This window comes from Heteronotia binoei, chromosome 17, assembly GCF_032191835.1.
Source record: "Heteronotia binoei isolate CCM8104 ecotype False Entrance Well chromosome 17, APGP_CSIRO_Hbin_v1, whole genome shotgun sequence".
In the NCBI taxonomy this organism is placed as follows: Eukaryota; Metazoa; Chordata; class Lepidosauria; order Squamata; family Gekkonidae; genus Heteronotia; species Heteronotia binoei.
The window spans coordinates 12,878,197-12,901,051 of NC_083239.1; the positions used below are offsets into that span (position 1 = coordinate 12,878,197).

General features: G+C 46.2%; 1 protein-coding gene across 1 annotated transcript; it reads right to left on the bottom strand.

Annotated features, from left to right (window-relative positions):
- Positions 1-498: 498 nt before the first annotated feature.
- GALE (UDP-galactose-4-epimerase) lies at positions 499-20,718 on the bottom strand. Its single transcript, XM_060258064.1, has 11 exons — positions 20,649-20,718; positions 11,314-11,440; positions 8,205-8,320; positions 6,590-6,703; positions 5,926-6,102; positions 5,707-5,820; positions 5,559-5,625; positions 4,099-4,184; positions 3,127-3,204; positions 1,570-1,684; positions 499-1,047 (listed from the first exon to the last, which is right to left on the bottom strand). The coding sequence occupies exons 2-11, from the start codon at positions 11,432-11,434 to the stop codon at positions 992-994; spliced, it is 1,044 nt and encodes a 347-aa protein (XP_060114047.1). The 5' UTR covers positions 11,435-11,440; positions 20,649-20,718; the 3' UTR covers positions 499-991.
- Positions 20,719-22,855: the final 2,137 nt, after the last annotated feature.

Genomic DNA, 22,855 nt, shown 5'->3' on the forward strand with positions numbered 1-22,855 from the left:
TTATCCCAGATAAGAGTCCGTACACCAAACTGGCTAGCTGTGGTTACATCGGCTTTCCCTCACCCACTCGCCCCTCTCCATAGAAGTGGACAGGATCACCCTTAAGCTTGTTAGCAGGACAGGAGAATCCAGCTGCAGACTTCGGGCTGCTTGGTGATAGAGTCACTCAGGTCTGCAGGAGGAATACTGGGAATCTTCTGAGCCAAAACCTGGCTGAGACCTTTGCTGCTCTTCCCTCCTTATAGAGAACAGAATGAGAGCAACGCCAGTGGCTGTTCTGATAACTTTAGCTCCCTATATGAAGGGGCTGAAATAATCCCACTCCAGCAAAACACTCATCCCACATTCCTTAATTAAGGGCTGCGCTTTTAAATTTGCTTATTCTTTGTAAAGACCAGCCTGTCATCCTACCTCATGCCTTCTTCAGGGTAGAATGCTCAAAAGGTCTGAAGTCAGTTCTCATTTCCCACATGCATCCCCTGCAAGTTTCCACAGCAGTTTTTTGGTTTAAATGCTTTAATTGTTTGCCTCTTCAATAAATGGTAGAAACGTTGTCATAAGCTGCCCTCGAGTGTTTTCCTTCATTTTGTGGCCAGTGCTTTGGGGACCACAGTCAGCCTGCAGCTCACAGTTGCTGCTTGGCTCTGTACTTGAGGGGAGCTAGATAAGATGCCCGGCAGTGCCTCCCCACCCCCCCGCCCAGTTACATCAAGACCAGCAGAAGTAAGAGCCCGAGCAGTGGAGTGCTTCATTCTCCTTGTGGAAAGTGAGAGATTAGCATTTTTTTCCAGCCACATGAATTTGATGGGGGTCCTCGTGTGGCAGAACTTTCTGCAGTTGAAGGAAATTTCAAAGGGGAGAAGACGGCCCAAGCCCCACCCCTCTTGGGAATCCTTTTCTTCCCTGAGTGAGAAGTCCTTGGGACCCAGAGGTGGCGGCAGCAGCAGCACCCCCCACGAGGCAGAGGAAACAGAGGATGCTGTCTGGAGAACTAGTTCTTGCTGAAGCCGGTGGGGTTCTGTGATTGCCACCTCCACAAGTCCTCACCTAAAGAGGTGAGAGGGAGGAAAGGGTTAAAAGGGCAGGTGTTGTGGAAAAGGACTTGAGATGTACTTGCCCCTGTGTCAATATCCCCCTTCCCTCGTCTGATGAAGTGTGCTTAAGAGCGCACGAAAGTTGACGTTCTAAATAAAAATTGGTTGGTCTTAAATGTACAACTTGACTCCTGCTTTGTTCAACTGCTTCAGACCAACATGGCTGCCCGCCCGCTTGGATCTTCCCTTCCCTGAAAGATAGAGATAGCCATTTCTTTTCCACTGACTGTATTTCAGAGCCGTGACCAGGCTAGCCTTGGTTAGTACTTCAGCCAAGAAAGTCCAAGGTTGCTATGCAGAGGCAGGCAATTGCAAAACACCTCAGTTTGTGGCTTGCCCTGGTAATCGTACAGGGTTGGCTTAAGTTGGCTCAGGCTTGACAACAAACAAAAAACTCTTGGACCAAGGGCAGAGGACCAGTGTCAGTGAGAAGAGTAGCTGGCTGTGGGTGGCTTAGAAGGGAGTGTCTACTTACACATCTTGTCCAGCCCAAAGACAGCTTTCCAGCCCAGCTCCTGCTCCGCAAGGGCAGGGTTGGCATAACAGGAGGCCACGTCCCCTTCCCGACGTGCAACAATCTGGTACTTGAGCTAAACCAAAAACAAGGCAGCTTATCAAGCTAGGGAGGGTGGCTGGGGCAGACTGACAATGCAACTACTGTGGGTCAAGAGAGACCTGAAACCAGTCTAGGGTTGCTGTTTTGGCACACTCAGGGGGGAAGAAGAGTAGATAGCCTTAATCTCAGCAAGGCTCCTAGAGCAAGGCATTGGGGCTGGTGCTCTAAGGCAACTGACATGCAGTAGAGCAAAGCATGCAGTAGAGTCCTCGTGGAACTACTCCACTGCCGATACACAGGGCAGAAATGTATATGGACTAGCCAAATCCCTTTGAAAGGAAAGGCCCCTGGGTAGCAGAGGCCACTTCAGTCTCAGAGCAGAGAAATATAAACTGAGTCTCAGGGGCTGTCAAATGCTAACAGCCCCCAGGGTGCAACCAGCTAAACAGTTCCATAAACCTGTTTTATTCCTTGCCAGCTCCCACCACGTATGAACATTAAACAATAACAGCCATGATATTTTTATGAAAAGCAAATTCAGGGGTTTTTTTTAAGGTTTGGAAAACCTTACTATAATTCTGTGAATTCACATAAACATCCATATCATTCAGCAGTAATATGCACAGTCCAGTACCATGATACTCCTTTCTAGCCACAAAATCTAGTCCTGTTCAATAGGAACTGAACAGGACTAGATTTTGTGGAGTCTGCATGTAATTCTGCTCTGAGGAAGCACATTGAAACAGATGTTTAAACTAGCCTGTCTCCAGAATCATGACTCCTTCAGCTACTTGAACAAAAGAACAAGAAAGACACAAAGAATGTCTTCTTGGGCTTTTGAACTCTGATTGCTTTGGATGACACCAGAAGTGAAGAGAACCAGGCAGTCTCCAGCAAGAGAAAGGAGTATCATGTTGCTGGACTGTGCTTATTACTGCTGAATGATATTGATGTTTATATGAATTCACATATAAACATATTAAGATTTTTCAAACCCTGAAAAAATTGAATTTGTTTTTTTGTAAAAACATTATGGGTTGTTATTGTTTAATTTTCATTTCCTCCTCCCGTGATTTCTCTGGTCACTCTGGCCCACCACATATGGCTGGGGGTGACTTAGCAGGTGCAAGTTTCACAGCCCTTTTTTCAGAATGAATGGGCTGAAATCCAGATTAAATGTATTTTCAGCCCCCCCCCTATTTTTATAGGATGAGATTTAAGCACGTGCTGAACTCTTAAAAGAGTTAAAATCTCCTGCAAGAGCCCTGCCCTGTGTGAGGTGAGAGTACTCTGGACACAGGTAAGTGATTTTTTTCCCAGCAATAAGACTGGGAACATGTTTTAAGTTCAGGCTGTACAAAGTGCTGGAAGACTACCATAAATGGCTCCTGTTGTTGAAGACAGAAGGTGGTGGGCTTCCATTCCTGACCACAGCGAGAGAATCCCCTCCCCACAGACCCTGGCTTGATACTTTACCTCCCTTCCCGATGCCTTCTCCATAGCTTTGACCATCTGCAGGACAGAGTAGCCAACACCAGTCCCAAGGTTGTATATCTAGAAAGAGGACACGATTCTCTTACATTTCTGTTGGTTATTTCTACAGCACCTTTTTAAAATGACATAAGCCTAGGGTTGCCAATCCCCAGGTGGGGGCAGGGGATTTCCCGGTTTGGGGACCCTCCCCCCGCTTCAGGGTCGTCAGAAAGCGGGCGGAGGGGAAGGGAATGTCTGCTGGGAACTCTATTATTCCCTATGGAGATTTATTCCCATAGAAAATAATGGAGAATTGATCTGCAGGTATCTGGGGCTCTGGGGAGGCTGTTTTTTGGGGTAGAGGCACCAAATGTTCAGTATAACATCTAGTGCCTCTCCCCAAAATACCCCCCAAGTTTCAAAACAATTGGACCAGGGGGTCCAATTCTATGAGCCCCAAAAGAAGTTGCCCCTATCCTTCATAATTTCCTATGGAAGGAAGACATTTAAAAAGTGTGCTGTCTCCTTAAATGTGATGGCCAGAACTCCCTTGGAGTTCAATTATGCTTGCCACACCCTTGTTCCTAGCTCTGCCCCCAATGTCTCCTGGCTCCACCCCCAAAGTCCCCAGATATTTCTTGAATTGGACTTGGCAACCCTACATAAGCCTCCCCCAAAAAACAACAACAACAACAACAACAACAAACAAACACTGGCACATATGTGACTATTGAAATGAGTACCCTTCATTTGCAGAATATGTGCAAGGCAAAGATTATACCAGTCCTGATTCAATTGCATAAAGCACATTGTTATGCACAAACTCCACCAATGCAAGGTAACTTACCCAACTCTTGAAGACAGGAATAAGATAGGAAGTCAAGCAACCAAAAGACGGGCTGCTGTCTATTAGGCAACACATCTTTCTGCTCAAAGGTGTGTGTGGTTCAAAACACATTGGAGCTTTTGACCTACCTTGCAACCACAATTCTCCTTGAGTTTCTTCAGTGCTGCAATATGGCCCTTGGCCAGATCCACCACATGGATGTAATCTCTAACACCTGCCAGAGGACAAGGAAGCCCATCAGCTGGTATTGTAGCTGCCCAGTCTTATACCCTGTGAAGAAATCCTTTTTTTCCTGGGAGATTTGAAATGAGCCAAACCTCCATGCTGTGTTTTAAAAGGTCCCCCCCCCCACCTCTGGACAGACCAGATAGGAGGAAGTCCTTATGATTGCTTCCCAGATGTAGCTCAGTTCACATTCATACTAATGGTAATAGATCAAGCAGGAGAGATAAGAGGTGTGTCAAGTTCTTCCCTTTCTCCTAGCAGGGAACAGATTTAGAGGAAGGAAATGCCCTGGAGATCTCCAGGAAAAGCCCCTTTGACCTGGCATGACCTCATCAGGAGGTGGGGAAAAAAGAGATAATAAAAACTCCTTGCAGCAGGAAGGAGGTCTCTTTTCCTTGGGTGCTGAGGCCACAAGAGGACAGCCAGTTTGGGTTAGTGGTTAAGTGTGCGGACTCTTATCTGGGATAACTGGGTTTGATTCTCCACTCCTCCACTTGCACCTGCTAGCATGGCCTTGGGTCAGCCATAGCTCTGGCAGAGGTTGTCCTTGAAAGGGCAGCTGCTGTGAGAGCCCTCTCCAGCCCCACCCACTTCACAGGGTGTCTGTTGTGGGGGAGGAAGGTAAAGGAGATTATGAGCCACTCTGAGACTCTTTGGAGTGCAGGGCGGGATATAAATCCAATATCTTCTATCTTCTTCAATTGAGGAGGCAGTCATAGACCCTGTGGTTGGCCTAGAAAGCTGAAGGGAGCTTTAAGGTAGCGGCAGTTCTGATCTAGAACTCCTACGCTAAAGAGCCTGTCCTATATTTTAGCATGTGATAGGACATGTCTAGAGAGAGGGACAGAAGATTTTCATTTTGCCTGTTTCTTGCTCAATCTGGTGCGGTGCTAAAAGTCTGCATGTGAACATTTCAATAAATACTTTACAACTTTTTACCTCCACTGCCTCAGACATGCTATTTTAAAAGGACTTCTGGGGAGGAAGCTGAAGTGGCTATTCCTCCAGGGCTTACAAGCCGGTGAACTGTCCCTGATGCTGGGCAGTGGGAGACATAGAGGCTGGACCTCAGAACTTCAGAGGGAAGCTGGGAGCCCTGACCCTCCCAGTGAGCAATCCCTTACAAAGGTCAGGGGGCTACCCGAGAATGGGAAAAAGCCTCTCCAGGTGTGGAGAAACACCTAGGAGGGCAGAGCAGGGATTCAAACCTGAGTGTCTCAGATTCTAGCCTGGCACTCTAAGCTCTGCACCAAATCACCTCTCAAAGGCAGAGGTGTGTGTGTTGGAGAAAAACAGACAAATGGACCACTATGCCTTTAAATCTTCACAACTTTTAAAGCCAAGCTGCTGTTCAGCAACTCACCTGTTCCATCCACTGTGCTATAATCATTCCCAAATACACTCAGGAACTCCCTGCGTCCCACAGCCACCTGGAACAGAAGGGAAGGAATGATTAAAATCAGTTTGAGACAGCTGAGGGAGCCGAGCAAACTCATCCTAAGGGCTTGTACCTGGGCAACGTAAGGCATCAGGTTGTTTGGGATGCCCTGGGGATCCTCTCCTATCCTTCCCGACTCATGGGCGCCAATAGGGTTGAAATACCGTAGAAGAACAGCATTCCAGTCCTGGGAACAGAAGTGTGGCAATGTTGTTAGAAAACTCTGGCCAGGAAAGTCGGGGTGGGGGACTGAGGTTCAAGAGCCTTCAGGGGTGCAGAGCAGCTTCCTTACCGGCTCTGCCTTGCACAGATCGCGGATCATCTCTTCGATGAAGTACTTGGACTTGCCGTAGGGATTGGTGCAGCCCCCGACGGGGTGGTTTTCATCGAGGGGGAGGTAGTTGGGGTCCCCATAGACCGTGGCGGAGCTGCTGAACACCAAGTTCTTGACCCCGTGCGCTTTCATAGTCTGGGGAAGGAGGGGGAACGCCGACTCGCTAGATTCTCTTTCCGCACTCGCACACCATTTCTGGCTTCATCCCACCTCCACAGAGCGATCAGGACAATGTATATAGTTTTCCTCCTTCTTTTAGACTCAAGAGGGCTAGGCTAAGAGACAAGTGACTGGCCCAAAAGTTCCACGGTTGAGAGGGCAACTTAAAACTCAGGTCTTGCTTACGCTAACAACTGTACCACACTGGCTCTCTCGACTTAGGCCATCGTGGAAATGGGCTCGCTAGCAGTGGGAGTGAAGGTGACTGTCCCTGGCTGAGCCTGATGCAGAGACATTTTGCACATAAGATGCTAAGCAGTAAGCTTGGACCTTCCTTTCTCTCGATTCATGCCCTGTGCAAATGGGACCAAGAAACTGAACATATATTCCCGTCCCAGGTAGCTTTCTAACATGGGGCAGAGAGATTTGTGTGCATGGGGGCACAAGGCAACCCACCGCTTACCTCCAGCAAGCGGATGGTCCCAGAGAGGTTCACCTTGTAGTACTCCAGCGGTTTCTGGACCGACTCTCCAACTGCTTTGAGGCCTGCAAAATGCATCACGGCTGAGAAGCGATGCTGTTAAGGAAAAGCAGAGAGAAGGGGCATTTTTTAAGGATCTTTGTGCCAAATTCACATGAACGCATCCCTTCTTTAAGAATGGGGAATTGAAAGGCGCTGGGATCCATTGCACACTGTTCTTCCAGAAAGTTGGCTGTGGCAGCCATGCTAGGAAAAGCAACAGCAACATAGGGGGAATGTCTTTGCTGTAGCAAAGGATCCAGATGATTGACACTCCAGCGCCATCTGCAGTTGGATTGCTTTCAGCCAAGGCTCCTCTCCCATGTCCCGCTGCAGATGCAACCTCACAAGGCTAGCCCAGATGTGATGCTCGGGTATTCCATGAGCACAGCTCTTGGAGGTTATTTTTTCCTTTAAATTGTTTATGTGCATGGGTCCTCCATGCACCTGCTACTGGGGGGGGGGGGGAGTGCAACACAATGCTCCATTCAAGGAATGTTGGCATCACATGAACCGCAAGGGATTATAAAAGCCCTCTGCCCCACCCCAAAGCTGGGCAAAAGAAAAAAAACTGTGCTTAGTAATGTAATCAAACAACTCTGAAAACGTCCAACACTGTTCACATTCGTGGCAATTTTGTATTTCCTGCTTTGAGACTGAGACCTAGTCTATGACTTTATATTATAGTTGTATCAATTGCCTGTAACTTTAATATATAAAAAGGAAAGCAACTGTGTTGTCGCAGAAACAAAATAAGAACAGTGTCGAACATTTTCAGAGTTGTTTGATTCCATTATTAAGCACAGTTTTTGTTCTTTTGCCTTGCTTATCTGTGCTTCTCATTTTGTTTGTGTCCCCACCCCAAAGCTGAGTGGGAGACGGGGGGGGAACCAGGAGTTCTTGTCTCCCACAAAGACACTCCAGCATGGCCCAAACTCACTATGACCAGATGTGGGAAACCTCCAGCAAAGAGGTAAGTCCCTGGCACTGTCCCACGGCAACAGTAAAAACTGAGCAGGGGGGTGAGGAAGGAAGCAGGGCCCCCATATCCAGGCCTCAGATTCAGCAGGAGCTCACAGGAGCACAGCTCCTGAACCTTTCTGAGGGTTCCCCCTCTTCCTCCCCACATATCTTGTCCACCGAATAGTAGGTGCAGCTGCATAACAATCCCTGGATTAGGAGAGTGGGCAGCCAGCCAGCTACCAGAGGCTTTGCCACGCCCTCAGCAGCCCTCATTAATCCCTGGAGAAGCCCTATGCCACCCTTTCTCCGCTTCTTATGTGATTTTGGGCAGCAAGTGGCTTGCTGGCCTTTTGACTGGGGGGGGCAGCTCAGGAGAGCCCCAGGCAAGCCTGGGCTGGCTGAATGTCTAGCCAGCCCAAGCAGGCTTCACTCACCCGGGGCTCTCCTTGCTTGCATCGGGTTGCTTTTGGCTGGAGGGGGGCAGCACATGCTAATAAGTTATGCTAATGAGCCCCACCACCTATTTTTCTACAAAATGACCCCTGCCCCTACCTGTCATGACAGGGACTGTAGTGTTGGGGCCAGGACCTCTCACCTTCTTGAAGAGCTCTTGGAGGCCAGCTTCGTCGAGAACATCCAGCTCCTGGAAAAGGATCTCCTTGCCCACGATCTCCTGCACCCGCCGAATGCTCTCGGGCAAGGCTTTGCCCCCTGGGGGAGAAGAGCCTGCTTTTGACACCATGGCAGACACCTGGCCTCATGCCCAATCCACTGAAGCAGTGGCACTGATACTTTTTAAACAAGCCCTCGGAGTCTCGGATCCCCTCAGGTCACCCCAACATGAGGGTAGGGGTGAGCAACTAACACCCCAGGAACTCAAATCTGGCCCTTGGGATAGCTAGTCAGGCCTCCAGCCAAGTCCCTGAACCCTAAGGACTCTCTACCCACCACTTTATTCCTTCCCTGGTGTGCAAGCAAAGTTTAATTTTGACAAGGGAAAAGCACTCACCCACATCTACTTCAGCATGGACAGTAGTCCGCTTTAATTAAGAAGATGCCCTGCAAGTGCGAGGACCCCTGGCTGGCATCTGGTTGAAATCAAGTCTGCCTCTTAGGATGGGAATAGAGGCATTGGTCATTCCCTGACCCTTTTAACCTACTTTTAAAAACACGTACAAGGTAGCCACTGGTGATGTGATTTAAGGGGAAGAGGACTGAGTTAGCGTCTCCCCAGTCCCAAATGACACACATACATCCCTCCCCAAATGCTACTTCTGAACTCCCTGAAGAAACCATATATGTGTGCAGCACAGCAGGCAAACGGGCTCTTGAAGCTCCCCCCTCCTGAACCAGCACCACCAGAGATTTTGCCAGCAAAGTAGCAAGTAAAGTTTTTATAAGGGAGAAATTCCACCAGAGTAGCCGTGAATCAAGAAGAAGAAGAAGAAGAAGAAATTGGATTTATATCCCGCCCTCCACTCCGAAGAGTCTCAGAGCGGCTAACAATCTCCTTTACCTTCCTCCCCCACAACAGACACCCTGTGAGGTAGATGAAGATATTGGATTTATATCCCGCCCTCCACTCCGAAGAGTCTCAGAGCGGCTCTCAATCTCCTTTACCTTCCTCCCCCACAACAGACACCCTGTGAGGTGGATGAAGATATTGGATTTATATCCCGCCCTCCACTCCGAAGAGTCTCAGAGCGGCTCACAATCTCCTTTACCTTCCTCCCCCACAACAGACACCCTGTGGGGTGGGTGGGGCTGGAGAGGGCTCTCACAGCAGCTGCCCTTTCAAGGACAACCTCTGCCAGGGCTATGGCTGACCCAAGGCCATTCCAGCAGGTGCAAGTGGAGGAGTGGGGAATCAAACCCGGTTCTCTCAGATAAGAGTCCGCACACTTAACCACTACACCAAACTGGCTCTCCAAGAGGAAAGGCAAGGTGTAACTATTTTAATAAATTAATATATAAGTAAAACAGGCAAAAAGGATAACTCAAGACACCTTTGAGGTGTCACGAGGAAGCAGCTGAGTCACTGTGATATAGTGGTTAGTGTTGGATTAGACCTGGATCCAGGTTGAAACCCCACCTCTGCCATGGAATCTTGCAGGGCGACCTTGAGCCAATCACACAACCAGCCTAACCTACCTCACAGGTTGTTGTGAGGATACAATGGAGGGGAGGGGGGAGGAGGGCCTGAACTCTTTTGGAGGAAGAGGAAGACAAAACAAGCAGGGCGGGGATCCATCAAAGCCCAGAAGGGAGGAGGGGACTGAAGACATAGGAAGAGCCCAGCTGGATCAGATCAGTGATATATCTAGTCCAGTTAGTCCAGCCTTCCCTAAATTCAAAACATGCCTCCTGTTTAAGTCTAGTCCTATTTCTTGCAATTAGTTGTATTCTGCAATTCCCTCAAAAATTTACCCAATGCGTTCCCAATACAAAAATACTAAAAAACAGCTCAGCAGAAAGGAGTGATTTTTTAAAAAGTCAAAATAGCATGTAAAACAAACCCAAAAAGAATGTTAGAACTGCAATTCAAATGTCTAACAAAAAAAAAAAGATTCTGGCCTAGAGCACCATGGCAGAGGCTTGCCATTCCACAGATGAGGGGCCACAACCAAAAAGGCCCAGTCCTTTGTGGCTACCTGCTTCACCGCAAAAGACCAAACTACACAAAGTAGAGACCAGGATGAAACTTGATTCAGGTGGGTAGCCACATGGGTCTGAATGAAGGATGAAACTTGTAAAACTTATCTGAAGCAGTGAGTTGCGGGATCTGACTTAGAAATGATCCTTAGGTTACCTAATGCAGCAAAGGGTTTCACAGCACCCAACTGGTGGGAAATGTTAAAACCCATTTTCAGTTATGGATCTGTATCAGAAGATCCACACTAATACCAAAAACTGCCCCCTGAGTTCTAAGAATATGTTTAATGACACAATTCATTTGCTTGTAGCAAAATGGTCTCTGTTTGCTACATTTGGGAACAGTGAATTCCATGATAGAGTTAGTTCAATCTTATGAAAAGAACAGCATTACGAACTCACAAGATTGTATCTAAAGATACATATTACTGTTTTACATAAGAATAGAGAAAAGCGTGGGTAGGCTCATATGGGAGTTGATGACCCTTCAGGGACTGTGGAGCCAGGCTATTCAGGAATTTAAAGCTTAAAGCCAAGGAAACAAAAAGAGCATGGAAGGAGGAAATGAAAAAAGGAAAATCCCTAAAAGATAGCCCAAAATTAAGTTTAGTAAGTCCTGCCCTGTTCTGAGATCAGTTCTCTTTGCCAAGGGTAATGTGTATTTCAAAGGCTGTGTGAGGAAGTTTTCAGATTCCAAGCAAAATTTTCTCCTGTGATTATAATACCAGAATGTCTGGCCTTCAGGGATTTAGCAAGCCATTCTTGGATACCTGTTTAAGGTTTTCTTCCCCTTTGTCTTTCTTCAAATGCCAGCAATTTGAATTGAGGCCAGAACAGCCTCTGGAACTACGTACATACACATTGGCATGTGGTGAACAGCAGTCTTCTTACTCCATTTTAAACAGACTGAAGTGTCCATACTATCTATAAAGGCAGCCCCCAAGGAGAGCACATTGCAGTAATTTAACTTGGCAGTGCCAAGTGTCTGAGGTCACTGTGGCCAGATCTCCCTGACCAAGACCCTACAGAGTACAGCTCAGCCTTCCCCTTACCTCGGATGGCATTGTGAAAATTATCAATGACCACAGGAGTGTAGCCCGCTTCGACCAGTTCCAGCACACAATGACTCCCTATGTAGCCAGCTCCACCCGTCACGAGGACCTTCTCTGACATTCTTACCTGCAACAGCACAAAGAAGCCTCATAAGAGGGCCCCAATCCCTCTTCTAAGAGCCAAAGGAACCTTAAAGAAAACTAAGCACCATGAAGTTCCCTGCTGGGGTGAAGCTGAATGGCATGCATTCCTTTGTACAGGATGCCTCCTTTAGCACTGTAATTATGTTCCTGGAAAGAGAAAGCTGAGTGAAACCGCTGTTTATCAAGGTATCAATAATGAGAATGTCACTTTTGGCAGTGGCTGGACTGATTATGTTATTAGAACTGCTCCCTCAGCACCCCACCCCCTTTATTTTTTAAATTACACCCAGGATAAAAGGTGTTCAAATGAAAAAGCTTTACAGAACAAAGGAAGCATGGTGTAGTGGCTGCAGTGTCACTTAACAGGCACTATAGGCTTCTAGTCAATGTGAAGTTATACAGAAAGCAAAATTATATAAAATACAAAACCAACTCCCAAGCAAAAATGTCCCAATAGTCTCCAAAATTGCAGGGTACAGTGGTGCCCTGGGTAACGTGATATGGGAGATCTGTGTTCAAGTCCCTGCTCAGCCACAAAGTGAACATGCTAGCCATTGACAACTTAGTTATCTTGAAAAGTATCCTTGTAAGACAGATAAGAAGTCCACTTTGTCAAGCATGTGGGTTCAATGACGAGTCGAAGTTGCTACAAAGACTACGTTTATTGATAGACCGATAGTTTGGCTCAAGCCGTGGCTTGAGAAGAATGAAACCAATACATTGATACACAGGTTTTAAGATACACTTCAAAGGGATTCCTACGGGGAGGGGAAGCAGGGGAGCGTTCACACATAGAATATCAAAACTACATACATTCCCAGGGCGTTATCAGGCATTCGGCCTTGCATTGCCCAGGTGGTGCTTCCTCCCGCAGGAGGATTCATGGGAAGGTGCTGATTACTTTGTTCCCTCAAATTAGCAGTCATAAAACAAAGAGGAGCCAGGAAAAGATAATAAACTAGCAGCATTTGGTTCTATATGATCTTACCCAGGCCTGCTTTTGTCAGGCCATAAACCCATCAGTTATTGATCAGAATATAGGGTTGCCAAGTCCAATTCAAGAAATATCTGGGGACTTTGGGGGTGGAGCCAGGAGATTTTGGGGGTGGAGCCAAGATCAAGGCTGTGACAAGCATAATTGAACTCCAAAGGGAGTTCTGGCCATCACATTTAAAGGGACGGCACACCTTTTCAATGCCTTCCTTCCATAGGAAATAATGAAGGATAGGGGCACCTTCTTTTGGGGCTCATAGAATTGGACCCCCTGGTCCAATCTTTTTGAAACTTGGGGGGTATTTTGGGGAGAGGCACTAGATGCTATACTGAAAATTTGGTGCCTCTACTCCAAAAAACAGCCCCCCCAGAGCCCCAGATACCCGTGGATCAATTCTCCATGATTTTCTATGGGAATAAATCTCCATAGGGAATAACAGAGTTCCCAGCAGACACTTCCCTCCCCTCCCCCGCTTTCTGATGACCCTGAAGCGGGGGAGGGTCTCCAAACCGGGGGATCCCCTGCCCCCACCTGGGGATTGGCAACCCTATCAGAATTAGCCATGCTTGACACACTTTTGGTGCTGAAAAGTGACATAGAAGGCACAGGTAGGAGGGCCCTAAATGTGTTTTAGCCCCCCCCCCCCCACTGTCCCCCTTCAAAAACATACATTTGAGAAGGAAAACTGCAAATCTCTCTCTCAACCTGTGGGCTCAGAAATCTTTCTATTTATCTCTGTGCTAAGTGCTGTATAGAACCAATTAAGTCCTCACCCAGATGGGGGTGGGTGGGGAGCGGAAGCATACAGCTGGGAAATTATTCAACAGGTTCCACGGTAAGAATAAATCTTATGTTACAGTTGCTTGCATGAAATAGTTAACGCAAAGAATGGGGATTAAAAAAAATTAGTGACTGCTCCTTGTAATCACAAAATAGGAAGTTCAGGAAGGGCTTTGAAGAAGGCACATAAATGCATTAAGGGTGAGGATGGAGGGGTGTGGTTCTGCACAGAGTAGCATAATGGGAAGGATAAAAAAGGATTTAATTTGACCAAAGGGGGGGGGTTGCCCAGTGAAGGATATTTCAGCATCCTTCTCTGAACGTTCAACTTAAAAAAAATAATAATAAGTTTCTAGGCTTAAGGGGAAAGATGCTAAGGTGCTGGGCTTGGGTCCTGCAAACCAGTCCTGTGAGCAGGGCTCTTTTCCCCCAGTGAAAGAAATGCAGAGGTTTTATACACTGGTGGAAAGGGGCTGCTGTCAATGGAGTGGGTCCAATCCAATCAGTTTGGGTGATTACTGATGATTTGTTTAATGTTATTTTAAAACTAAGTTTTCAACCATACTTGCAAAAACTTATATCCAGACACTGTTTCACATTGACTTTTATTAGTGACCTATTCAGCACATTCAGAGACCGCAGCACCACCCCCAAATTCCTGGTTATGGGTCTGCTATCTGCTGCAGCCTCCCCCATTCCTTCTACGCTTAAAAATGGCTGGCAAAGACAATTCCAGAGAGGTGGCTGTGCTGATCCATTGGAGGGGGGGTGGGGATGGGGGTAGAAAGTCCGATGGCGCCTTAAAAACTGAACACATTTATTCCAACATGATACAGAGATCACTTCTTCAGCCCCCTCTAAGCATGTGCAGAATGCCCACTGCTGAATCACCAAAACCAGCTCTCACACAAATCTAGGCAGGTCTGAATCCTCAGAGCTCCCAGATTAAAAAAGGAGAAGAAAACTGGGGGAAAAGGGGATCAAAAATAGATCAGCTGCTAGCAGCCTCCCCCACCCCTTTCCCCCCATTCAGTATTCCCTCACTTCCTTGATCCACCAACCCTTTAAACTATCTTTCATTCAAATACGCACATGAAATACTTCTACATTTAATTAAAATTAAAAACACATGAATACAAATTACCTTCCTCTATGTTCTGGTGCCCACTAGCAGCCTCCAGGGGAACAGGCTCTACAAAAGGACTCTGACCTGGAGGGCAAGCTAAGTTGCGGTGGCCATCCACCCGTTTTGCCCAGGAAGGAGCAGCAGCTGCAGCCAGCACCGAGAGGAGAGCTACTTGGAAAGCACACTGCGATGGCACGGCCCTTCCCCACCCTTCAGGCTGGCTCGGCCCTCCTGGATGTCTTTCCTGAACAAGATGAAGGAGGTTTCTGTCCTCCTGCTCTCCAGAGAGCAAGGCAAGGCCTTAACAGGAAGCAATGGACCAGGGCTTCCTCCCAAAATGGGCATTTGGTGAAGAACAAGACACCGCTTCTTCTCAAACCTGCTTGGAACAGAAGCCATCAGAAGAGCAGCCAGGCAAAGGATGACTAATGAATGACGGGCTCCCTCTGAAGGCCAAAGCAAACATTTGTGTGCAAACACACAACTAATACACACACATAGGAAAAAATTAAAAAACAACAACAAACCATTTATTGTTTAGGGTTTGTAGAATCTTTCGGGATCAAGTGCCGTGTTCTACTGGAGAAAGTTTTCCTTCCAGACGTTTCGTTCTCAGCTGCGGAGAACATCCTCAGTGGCGTTGCAGCCGGAGCAGGCGTTCTGACCTTCTTGGCTGCTGTGCATTGAGTGGGGCCAGGGCTGCTGGAGAGCTGCTATTTATAGGCTGGAGGGGGTGTGATGAAAGGGCAAATAAATAGCAGCTCTCCAGCAGCCCTGGCCCCACTCAATGCACAGCAGCCAAGAAGGTCAGAACGCCTGCTCCGGCTGCAACGCCACTGAGGATGTTCTCCGCAGCTGAGAACGAAATGTCTGGAAGGAAAACTTTCTCCAGTAGAACACGGCACTTGAGCCCGAAAGATTCTACAAACCCTAATGATGTTACCAGCCGTGAAAACCTGAATTCTTTGATAACATTTATTGTTTATTGGCATACATTCCAGTCTAGTCTATAAAATGGGAATATTGGTGACCTCACAGCAAGGTTGGGTGTTGTTAATCACCTTCAGAAGTGAAAGGAAGCAGGGTAGGGGCCAGTTAGCGTTGCCAGCTCTGGGGTGGGAACTTGCGAAATAACTGGAGATTTTTGGGGTGGAACCTGAAATTTAGGGAGGGGATGGACTTCAATGGGAAATAATGCCGAAGAGGCCACTATCCAAAGCAGCAATTTTCTCCTGGAGATAATACAGGAGGTCTCCAGGAACTAGGGTTGCCAAGTCCAATTTAAGAAATATCTGGGGACTTTGGGGGTGGAGCCAGGAGACATTAGGGGTGGAGCCAAGATCAAGGCTGTGACAAGCATAATTGAACTCCAAAGGGAGTTCTGGCCATCACATTTCAAGGGACAGCACACCTTTTCAATGCCTTCCTTCCATAGGAAATAACGAAGGATACGGGCATCTTCTTTTGGGGCTCATAGAATTGGACCCCCTGGTCCAATCTTTTTGAAACTTGGGGGATATTTTGGGGAGAGGCACTAGATGCTATACTGAAGATTTGGTGCCTCTACCTCAGAAAACAGCCCCCCCCCCAAGCCCCAGATACCCGTGTATCAATTCTCCATTATTTCCATGGGAATAAATCTCCATAGGGAATAACAGAGCTCCCAGCAGACATTTCCTTCTCCTCCCCCCACTTTCTGATGACCCTGAAGCAGGGGGAGGGCCTCCAAACCGGGGGATCCCCTGCCCCCACCTGGGGATTGGCAACCCTACCAGGCACCATCTGAAAGATGGGCACCCCAGGGCCAGTACAAGGTAGGGGCAGGGAGGTAAAAATGTCAACAGATCTGTTCCATTCATTGAGGCAGTTCTCTCTGACACCAGGACCGTCATCTGACCCAAGATACTCATGCACTGGCAAAGGCTGACTGGAATAGTAAAAAAGCCCCATTGCTTCAGGGAAGGACACAACACTCTGTGTATTCCTCAGCCTTCACGAGGTCAATTGCCCTGTGGAGTTCTATGCCTCCTCCCACTTGCAGTTTTTAAAATAAAAAGCAACACATGGCCTGTTTGTCCCCCAGTTGCACTCGTGGTGAAACAGGCAAAACATAGGGTGAAACCAATAACAACCATTTTCTTATATCCCTCTTGTCCCCATGTTTTTCTTCTGTGTTCTTCTATTGCCAAAGGGAAATACTTAACAGGCTGATTTTTTTTTCTTGGAAGCTAAAAGCATGCTTGATGCAACCCCAAGTTTCTGTTGGTTTTTTTTTTTTTAACTTTTAGATACAATAAAAAACAAAACAAGCAGACTTTACTAATTGAGGATGTCAGACAGATTCTTTGGGGGTCCATTGACCCTATGCATACAAACACCCTTGACTAGTAAAATACACTTTTTGTTTGGGCAGTGGGTAAAAATGTTTATTAGGATGCCATAATCTCACAGTGTATCTTGGTTTTCTCAGCCTAGAACAACTAAAACTTAAAATATGGTCAGCAGCTTTTATTATCTAGATAAATATGGGAGGAGGGATGCACAAGTGTGTATGTGGTGGGGTGACAGGTAAGTAGTGCTTCACCAATTAGAATTCATGCACGGCTCTCACACGGACTTAGAAGAAGTTGTAACCTGAAGAACTTCAGTGCACATTGCAAATGTGCTAGCCAAATTTTTAAATGGCACATCCAAAATATCCACCCCCAAAGGCATAACAGGGACAGTAATTTACTGGGGTTGGATACGATAAAACAGGGCCTTCCCCTATCAAACTAAGAAAGTCTGAGCAAAAAAATTTCTTATGCAGTTAAAACTGTCCAAAATATTTGTGCCTGCAACTGCATTTGACCTAATTCAAAACATTTTTTTAAAAAGTTGGATTATTAGCCAGAACAGGAGCCCAAAATGACTTTCAGCTACTATCAAACTTCCCCCCTCCCATTTCTCAGTGTCTGGCCAGATCCCTTTGGGGACTGCCCTCGTGTAACCTCACCCCACCCCTAAATACTAAGCCTGGATCCAAACCCAGAGTTTTAATCTATTTTTTGCTGGCTTTAGACAACCTCTGCTGAAGAATCATTACCATGAATGCTTTTATTGCCAAGATAAAGAAAAAAAACACATCTGGTGATTTTTTCCCAACAAAAAAGTTGCTGGTGATTTCCTCCTTATCAAAATCAGCAACAGCACTGTTTTCTCACCCCTCCCCAGTAGGGTTGCCAACTTTTAATTTCTTCCGTTTTGTGGGTCCTGCATCTCCTGGCACATATACATCTAGCACATCAACTTTTCTTGGGCTCAGGAAAGAAGCACTAAGGAAAATTCCACACAGGTAGGGTTGCCAATCTCCAGATGTGGCTTGGAAATCTCCTGGAATTACAACTGCTCTCCAAGCAAAATATATCAGTTTCCCTGGAGAAAATGGCTGCTTTGGAGGCTGGACTCTGGCATTATACCCTAATGAGGTACCTCCCCAAATCCTAAGGCTCCACCCCCAAAAATCTCAAGGAATTTCCCAATCTGGAGTTGGCAACCCTGCTTCTTTTGGATATTGTAACTCTGCATGCAAGAGGATCTGGGAGGGAAGGGGTTAAAAAATCTCTCTCTCTCTCTCTCTCACACACACACACACTTGGCCCCACCCTTTCATCAGTTAGATGTTGAGCCTCTTTGGCTGTTGCTTGCCTTCTGTTTCAACTTATATAGTACCTCTCTTCTTCTATCTCTTTTACCTGGGCTTGGAGCTGCAGCAAGTTAACCTTTTAGAAATTAATCTGTTCACAAGAAGTTAAATTTATCTATGTGAACATGCCGTGTAAGATGCGCTCCTACTTTTGTAAGTAAAATTTCTTTCTCATTTGACCATCGGAGTCAGATCATCTTTGTAATTTGTTTAAACAGTATTTTCCCTTAACTGGGAAAAACAAAGGGGGTACTGTGTACAGCTTCTGGGCTTCCAAGGCAAATGGGGCTTTTTTAACATTTAAGCCAATGACTTCAGCACCTAATTTTGTGCCTCAGTCTGTTAAAAGCAAAAGAACAAAGCCCATACAAATGCTGGCAATCTGATTCCAGCATTATTTGTTTTTTGGGGGGATGGGGCAGAACAGATGTCAGCACCAGTTCAATTCATTTCCTGCTTGACAGGTGTGTGTGAGCAGAGCCCACATGATACAGGTATGGACAGTGATATGGCAAGAAGCCAGCAGGATATAAAGGTGTCAGTGTTACAGATTTCTAACTGAAGGCAAAACAGGAAAGGGAATGAATGAAACTTCCCCCTGCAGGATGGCAAGTACAATATTAACCAACTGAAATAGCCAAGCACCCGCACAGCCTAAGACACAGGTTTATTCTAACATGAGCATTTTTTTTGTTGCAAGCTGTAGCCAGTTTTCTGAGAGGACTAAGAAGGTGGCAAGGATCCAAGGTGGCAAGGATCCAAGCTGACTCACAGCCACATCATCAGCACCACACCACATGACTTTGCTGGCACATTATAAATCGCCACACCTCTGGGACCTGAGCAGACCTTGACGTGCCAACGAATGCAGAAAAGTTACAAGAACTATAACCTGTTAATGACCTGGTGCGGGGAAGTCAATCCATACAGACTGTGCCAAGCAGGAAATGGAAAAGAAGAGAGCCGCATGTCCTGATTCAGTCCTTGGTCAGTGAACTGCCTGTGCAAATCTAACTTCAGTCTTCTTCAACCCTGTTAGGTGGATCATTATTGCTCTCTGTTATGCACACACCTACCTGCCAACATTCAAAGGTCCAGTAGATCCTCTGATCCTAACATCAAAAATCCCCACTATGTCACCTGGAATGTTGTATATATGCATAACTGCATATTATAGATAGGAGACGATCAAGAAAGACTGGGCTCCTACACAGAGGAAAACAATGGCAAACTGCTTTTGCTCATTTCAAGTTGTCTTGAAAACTCCACGAGGCGGAACTTTATGGGGGTCACCTTGGGTCCGTTATGACTCAGCGGCACATTTTACCTTTACAGTTGCAAAAACATTTCATTAAATGAGGATAGTCCCCAGTCATGTGCAATGCAGGGGTGCGAATGGACACGAAACACAACTTGGAGGGGCACATGAGCCCTTGAGGGAGTTGCAGGTCGAGGCTAGCAAAGGAAAGAATTCATTCCTAGAGCTCTACCAAGAAGAGAGGCCTGTATTGGGATCCTCATATCCATTTTTTAAACTAATTTTGTTCCTGTGCTTTTAAAATAGTAAAGAGTCCAGTAACACCTTTAAGACTAACAAATTTTATTGTAGCGTAAGCTTTTGAGAAACACAGCTTTTTGTCAGACGCATGAAGGATAGCCATAATCATTCTTCAGGGGCCCCCCAAAAGGTGGAGGACTATTCATTTGTGAAACTTGCCTTCCTGATTACCTGGAGGCAATTCTAACCCACTCCAAGGGACCACATCTATGCAGATACCTGATAAAATAGCAAGCGCTCTGCCATGTCACAAAGGACAATAGCGAAGCCTTGGTTACAGCCCTTTTCTCACACAAGCATTTATGCCCACCTCAGCACTCCCACTATATGAAGCACTCCCACTATATATATCCTCTTCCCTGCAACTCATCAATAGCTTGTCTTAAAAGGACTGATAGGCAGAATTATCCAAAAGGAAATATGACCACAGCACTTCAAAAATGAACCTCCTGCTGAAACTGTAAGCAGTGTGTGCAACAAGGCGCCTTAATGCTCATGCTTGTACATTCTCTTGCACCAGTGTACCTGAAACAAGGGGTAGCACACAATCATCCAAACAGACAGGGGTATATTAGGAACACAGACTCAGCGCTTCGAAATCGACTCTCCAGTCGAAATGGCAGGTGATGCACAAGAGAACACCTTGATGCCCATGCATAGGTTCTCCTTTGCACGTATGCATTTGCCTCCCCCAATTCCCCTGGCTTGAAAGAGCGCACAAGTGTGCAGGCAGTTTGGCACCCTGGAAGGGAGCAGGGGAAGATTTTCACGGCAGGGAGAACGAAGAGGCGGGAAAGCTTTACCTGCCTCCTGCCTGCTGTCAAAACTACAGGAGCAGAGCCAGCCGGGGGGAGTTGGCAACCCAGTTCTACACCTCCCTAAACTGCAGCTGCCCACCACTTCGGCTTTCAGGGCTGTGTGCAGCCTCTCTGCCATAGCATCAGTCTCCTTAGCCACCTCCTTCGCACAATGAGAAAAGCACAAATCGCTCCATTACCGGGGCCATCCCGCACCCTCCCCAGAGGCGCTCCCGACCGGGCACACTTACCGACCGCAAACTCCTATCAGGCAATGAAGGTGCATTCTGCGGCGAGGTCCCTTTAAGAGCTCCTCGCTCCCCCCCCCTCCCTTCTTTCCTCCTGGTCTCGCCCGCCCCGTAGCGTGGCGACACGCAGCCGCTTCCCCATGGCAACGGGTCTCTCTTTTCTCTTCCTGCGCTACCTCCTCGGTACGGGACGCTGCAAGGGCCAAACACGCACAGGGGCGGGTGGGAATGTAGAGAACTGGTGTTCGCTTGGAAGTCTCCAAAATGTATCCGTGCGTTGAGCAAAATTAACGACGAGGAAGATTCGTTATTTAGAGGGGATGTGCAGCCCGAGCCGAAGCAGAATTACACCGCCATTGAAGTAATGGAGTTTAGAAGGGTGTGACTCTATTTGGGATTGCACTGTTAAATGGTATTAAAATGAAATGTAATCTTCATGAAGGTTTAAACATGTGCTCGAGTTTGGGAAAGCATCTGCGAATGACCATATAAGAGCACAAGAACTCTCGGAAATAGGACACGAGGGAAATATTCGCATGTCTTAATTTATTGATTTAGGTATTTGCATGCCACTTTTCTCCCCAACCGGAACTCCGAGCCACTTCCTCCTCTTCCCCGTTTCATCCTCGCATTTGAGATGTTAGTATAAGTTAAACAGAAATACAACTCACTCTAGAAGTAACTGTCTGGCTGGGACAGCAGTCGGCGCTCAGCTCCCCCAGGGACTGAAGAGTCACTCAAATGTTTGCACACACACTAAATAATGCACTTTCGGTTAAAACAATTTATTATAATGTAATACATTGTAATGGTATGTTATCATTTGTCATTAAATGTTAATACACATATATTAGATTTTCTCCACCCCACCCCCCCTTTTGGTGACCCCCAGCGGTGCCTTCCCCCTTAACAAACATCTCCATATTACTATTTAATTTAGTTTGTTATAAGGTAATAAACTCTTATCTATTAAAGAATCTTTCTCTAAAAAGCCCAAAGGTTATAATTATAATCCATCTTCATGGTAGTTCTTCTTAAGTGGTTAACAAGTAAACGAAAAAGTTTTAATCCAATAATTCTATTTTTAAAAAACTAATCCATTTATAGTTTCTTTAAAGATTAACCATTGTCAAAGATCACCAAATATCCTTTAACGTTCCATTGTTTTTCAATATATTTTTGAAACTTTCCCCACTCGCTTTTAAACTTCTCTAGATCTTGTTCTTTTAAGATTCTTGTAAGTTTGTCCATTTCAATCCAATGCATGACTTTCAAAGTCCATTCCCACTTTTCTGGTATTTTGTCTTGTTTCCACATTTGCGTATATAATGTCCGTGCAGCTGAAAGCATATACCAAATTATTGTTCTATCTTGCTTTTGAATTTTTTCCATTTGTAATCCCAACAAAAAGATATCTGGTGCCTTCTTGATATTATATCCCAAAACTTTCAAAATCTCTTGCTGAATCATTTGCCAAAATTGTTTTGCCTTTTCGCAAGTCCACCACATATGGTAGAAAGATCCTTCATGGCATTTACATTTCCAACATCTATCCGACACCTGATTGTTCATTTTTGCCAATTTCTTAGGTGTCATGTACCACCACTAAATAATGCACTTTCAGCACAATTTGCAGCTGGATATCTCTGCGTGTGAAACAGCGAAATCCACTTGCAAATGATGGCTAAAGTGCATTGAAAGTGGACTGAAAGTGCAGTATTTATTGCGTGTGAAAGCAGCCTCTTCAGTAAAAAACAAAACAGCATTTGATAGGATTGGTCAGAAGCACAACTCAGACATTTCAGAGAACAAGGCTAAAAAAAGGCAGACAAGTGACTTCATATTTTAAATAGGATAAAACTGGTTACAAGTCCCACTTGCTGGGAAATAGACTTTAGTTAATAAACACACTATCTCAGTGGTAAGGAATGAGTTCTTATCCATTTTAATTGAATCTTAAAGTGTTTAAGAGCAGGTAAAGCTCTAAGGTTGGTAGTGCCTGAGTCATTTAACAAGGACAAGTGTTTTAAATATGTGGCCTGGGGGCTGAATCAGGCCCCTGGAGGGTTTCTATCAGGCCCCTGAACAACTGGCTGTCATCTGCTTCCTTCTTCCTCTCTCTTGCTTCCTTCTGCATAACAGCTTGCCTTGCAAGGCTTGCTCAATTGCACAGGAGCTACAGATTTTCTCCATTGGCTGAGGTTCCTGCC

Coding starts and splice junctions, on each gene's coding strand:
- GALE (XM_060258064.1), bottom strand. CDS start 11,434: ATGTCAGAGAAGGTCCTCGTGACGGGTGGAGCTGGCTACATAGGGAGT. Junction 5,626..5,706: donor TGATGCCTTACGTTGCCCAG/GTACAAGCCCTT, acceptor CTTCTGTTCCAG/GTGGCTGTGGGACGCAGGGA. Junction 1,048..1,569: donor CTTTGGGCTGGACAAGATGT/GTAAGTAGACAC, acceptor TCACCTCTTTAG/GTGAGGACTTGTGGAGGTGG.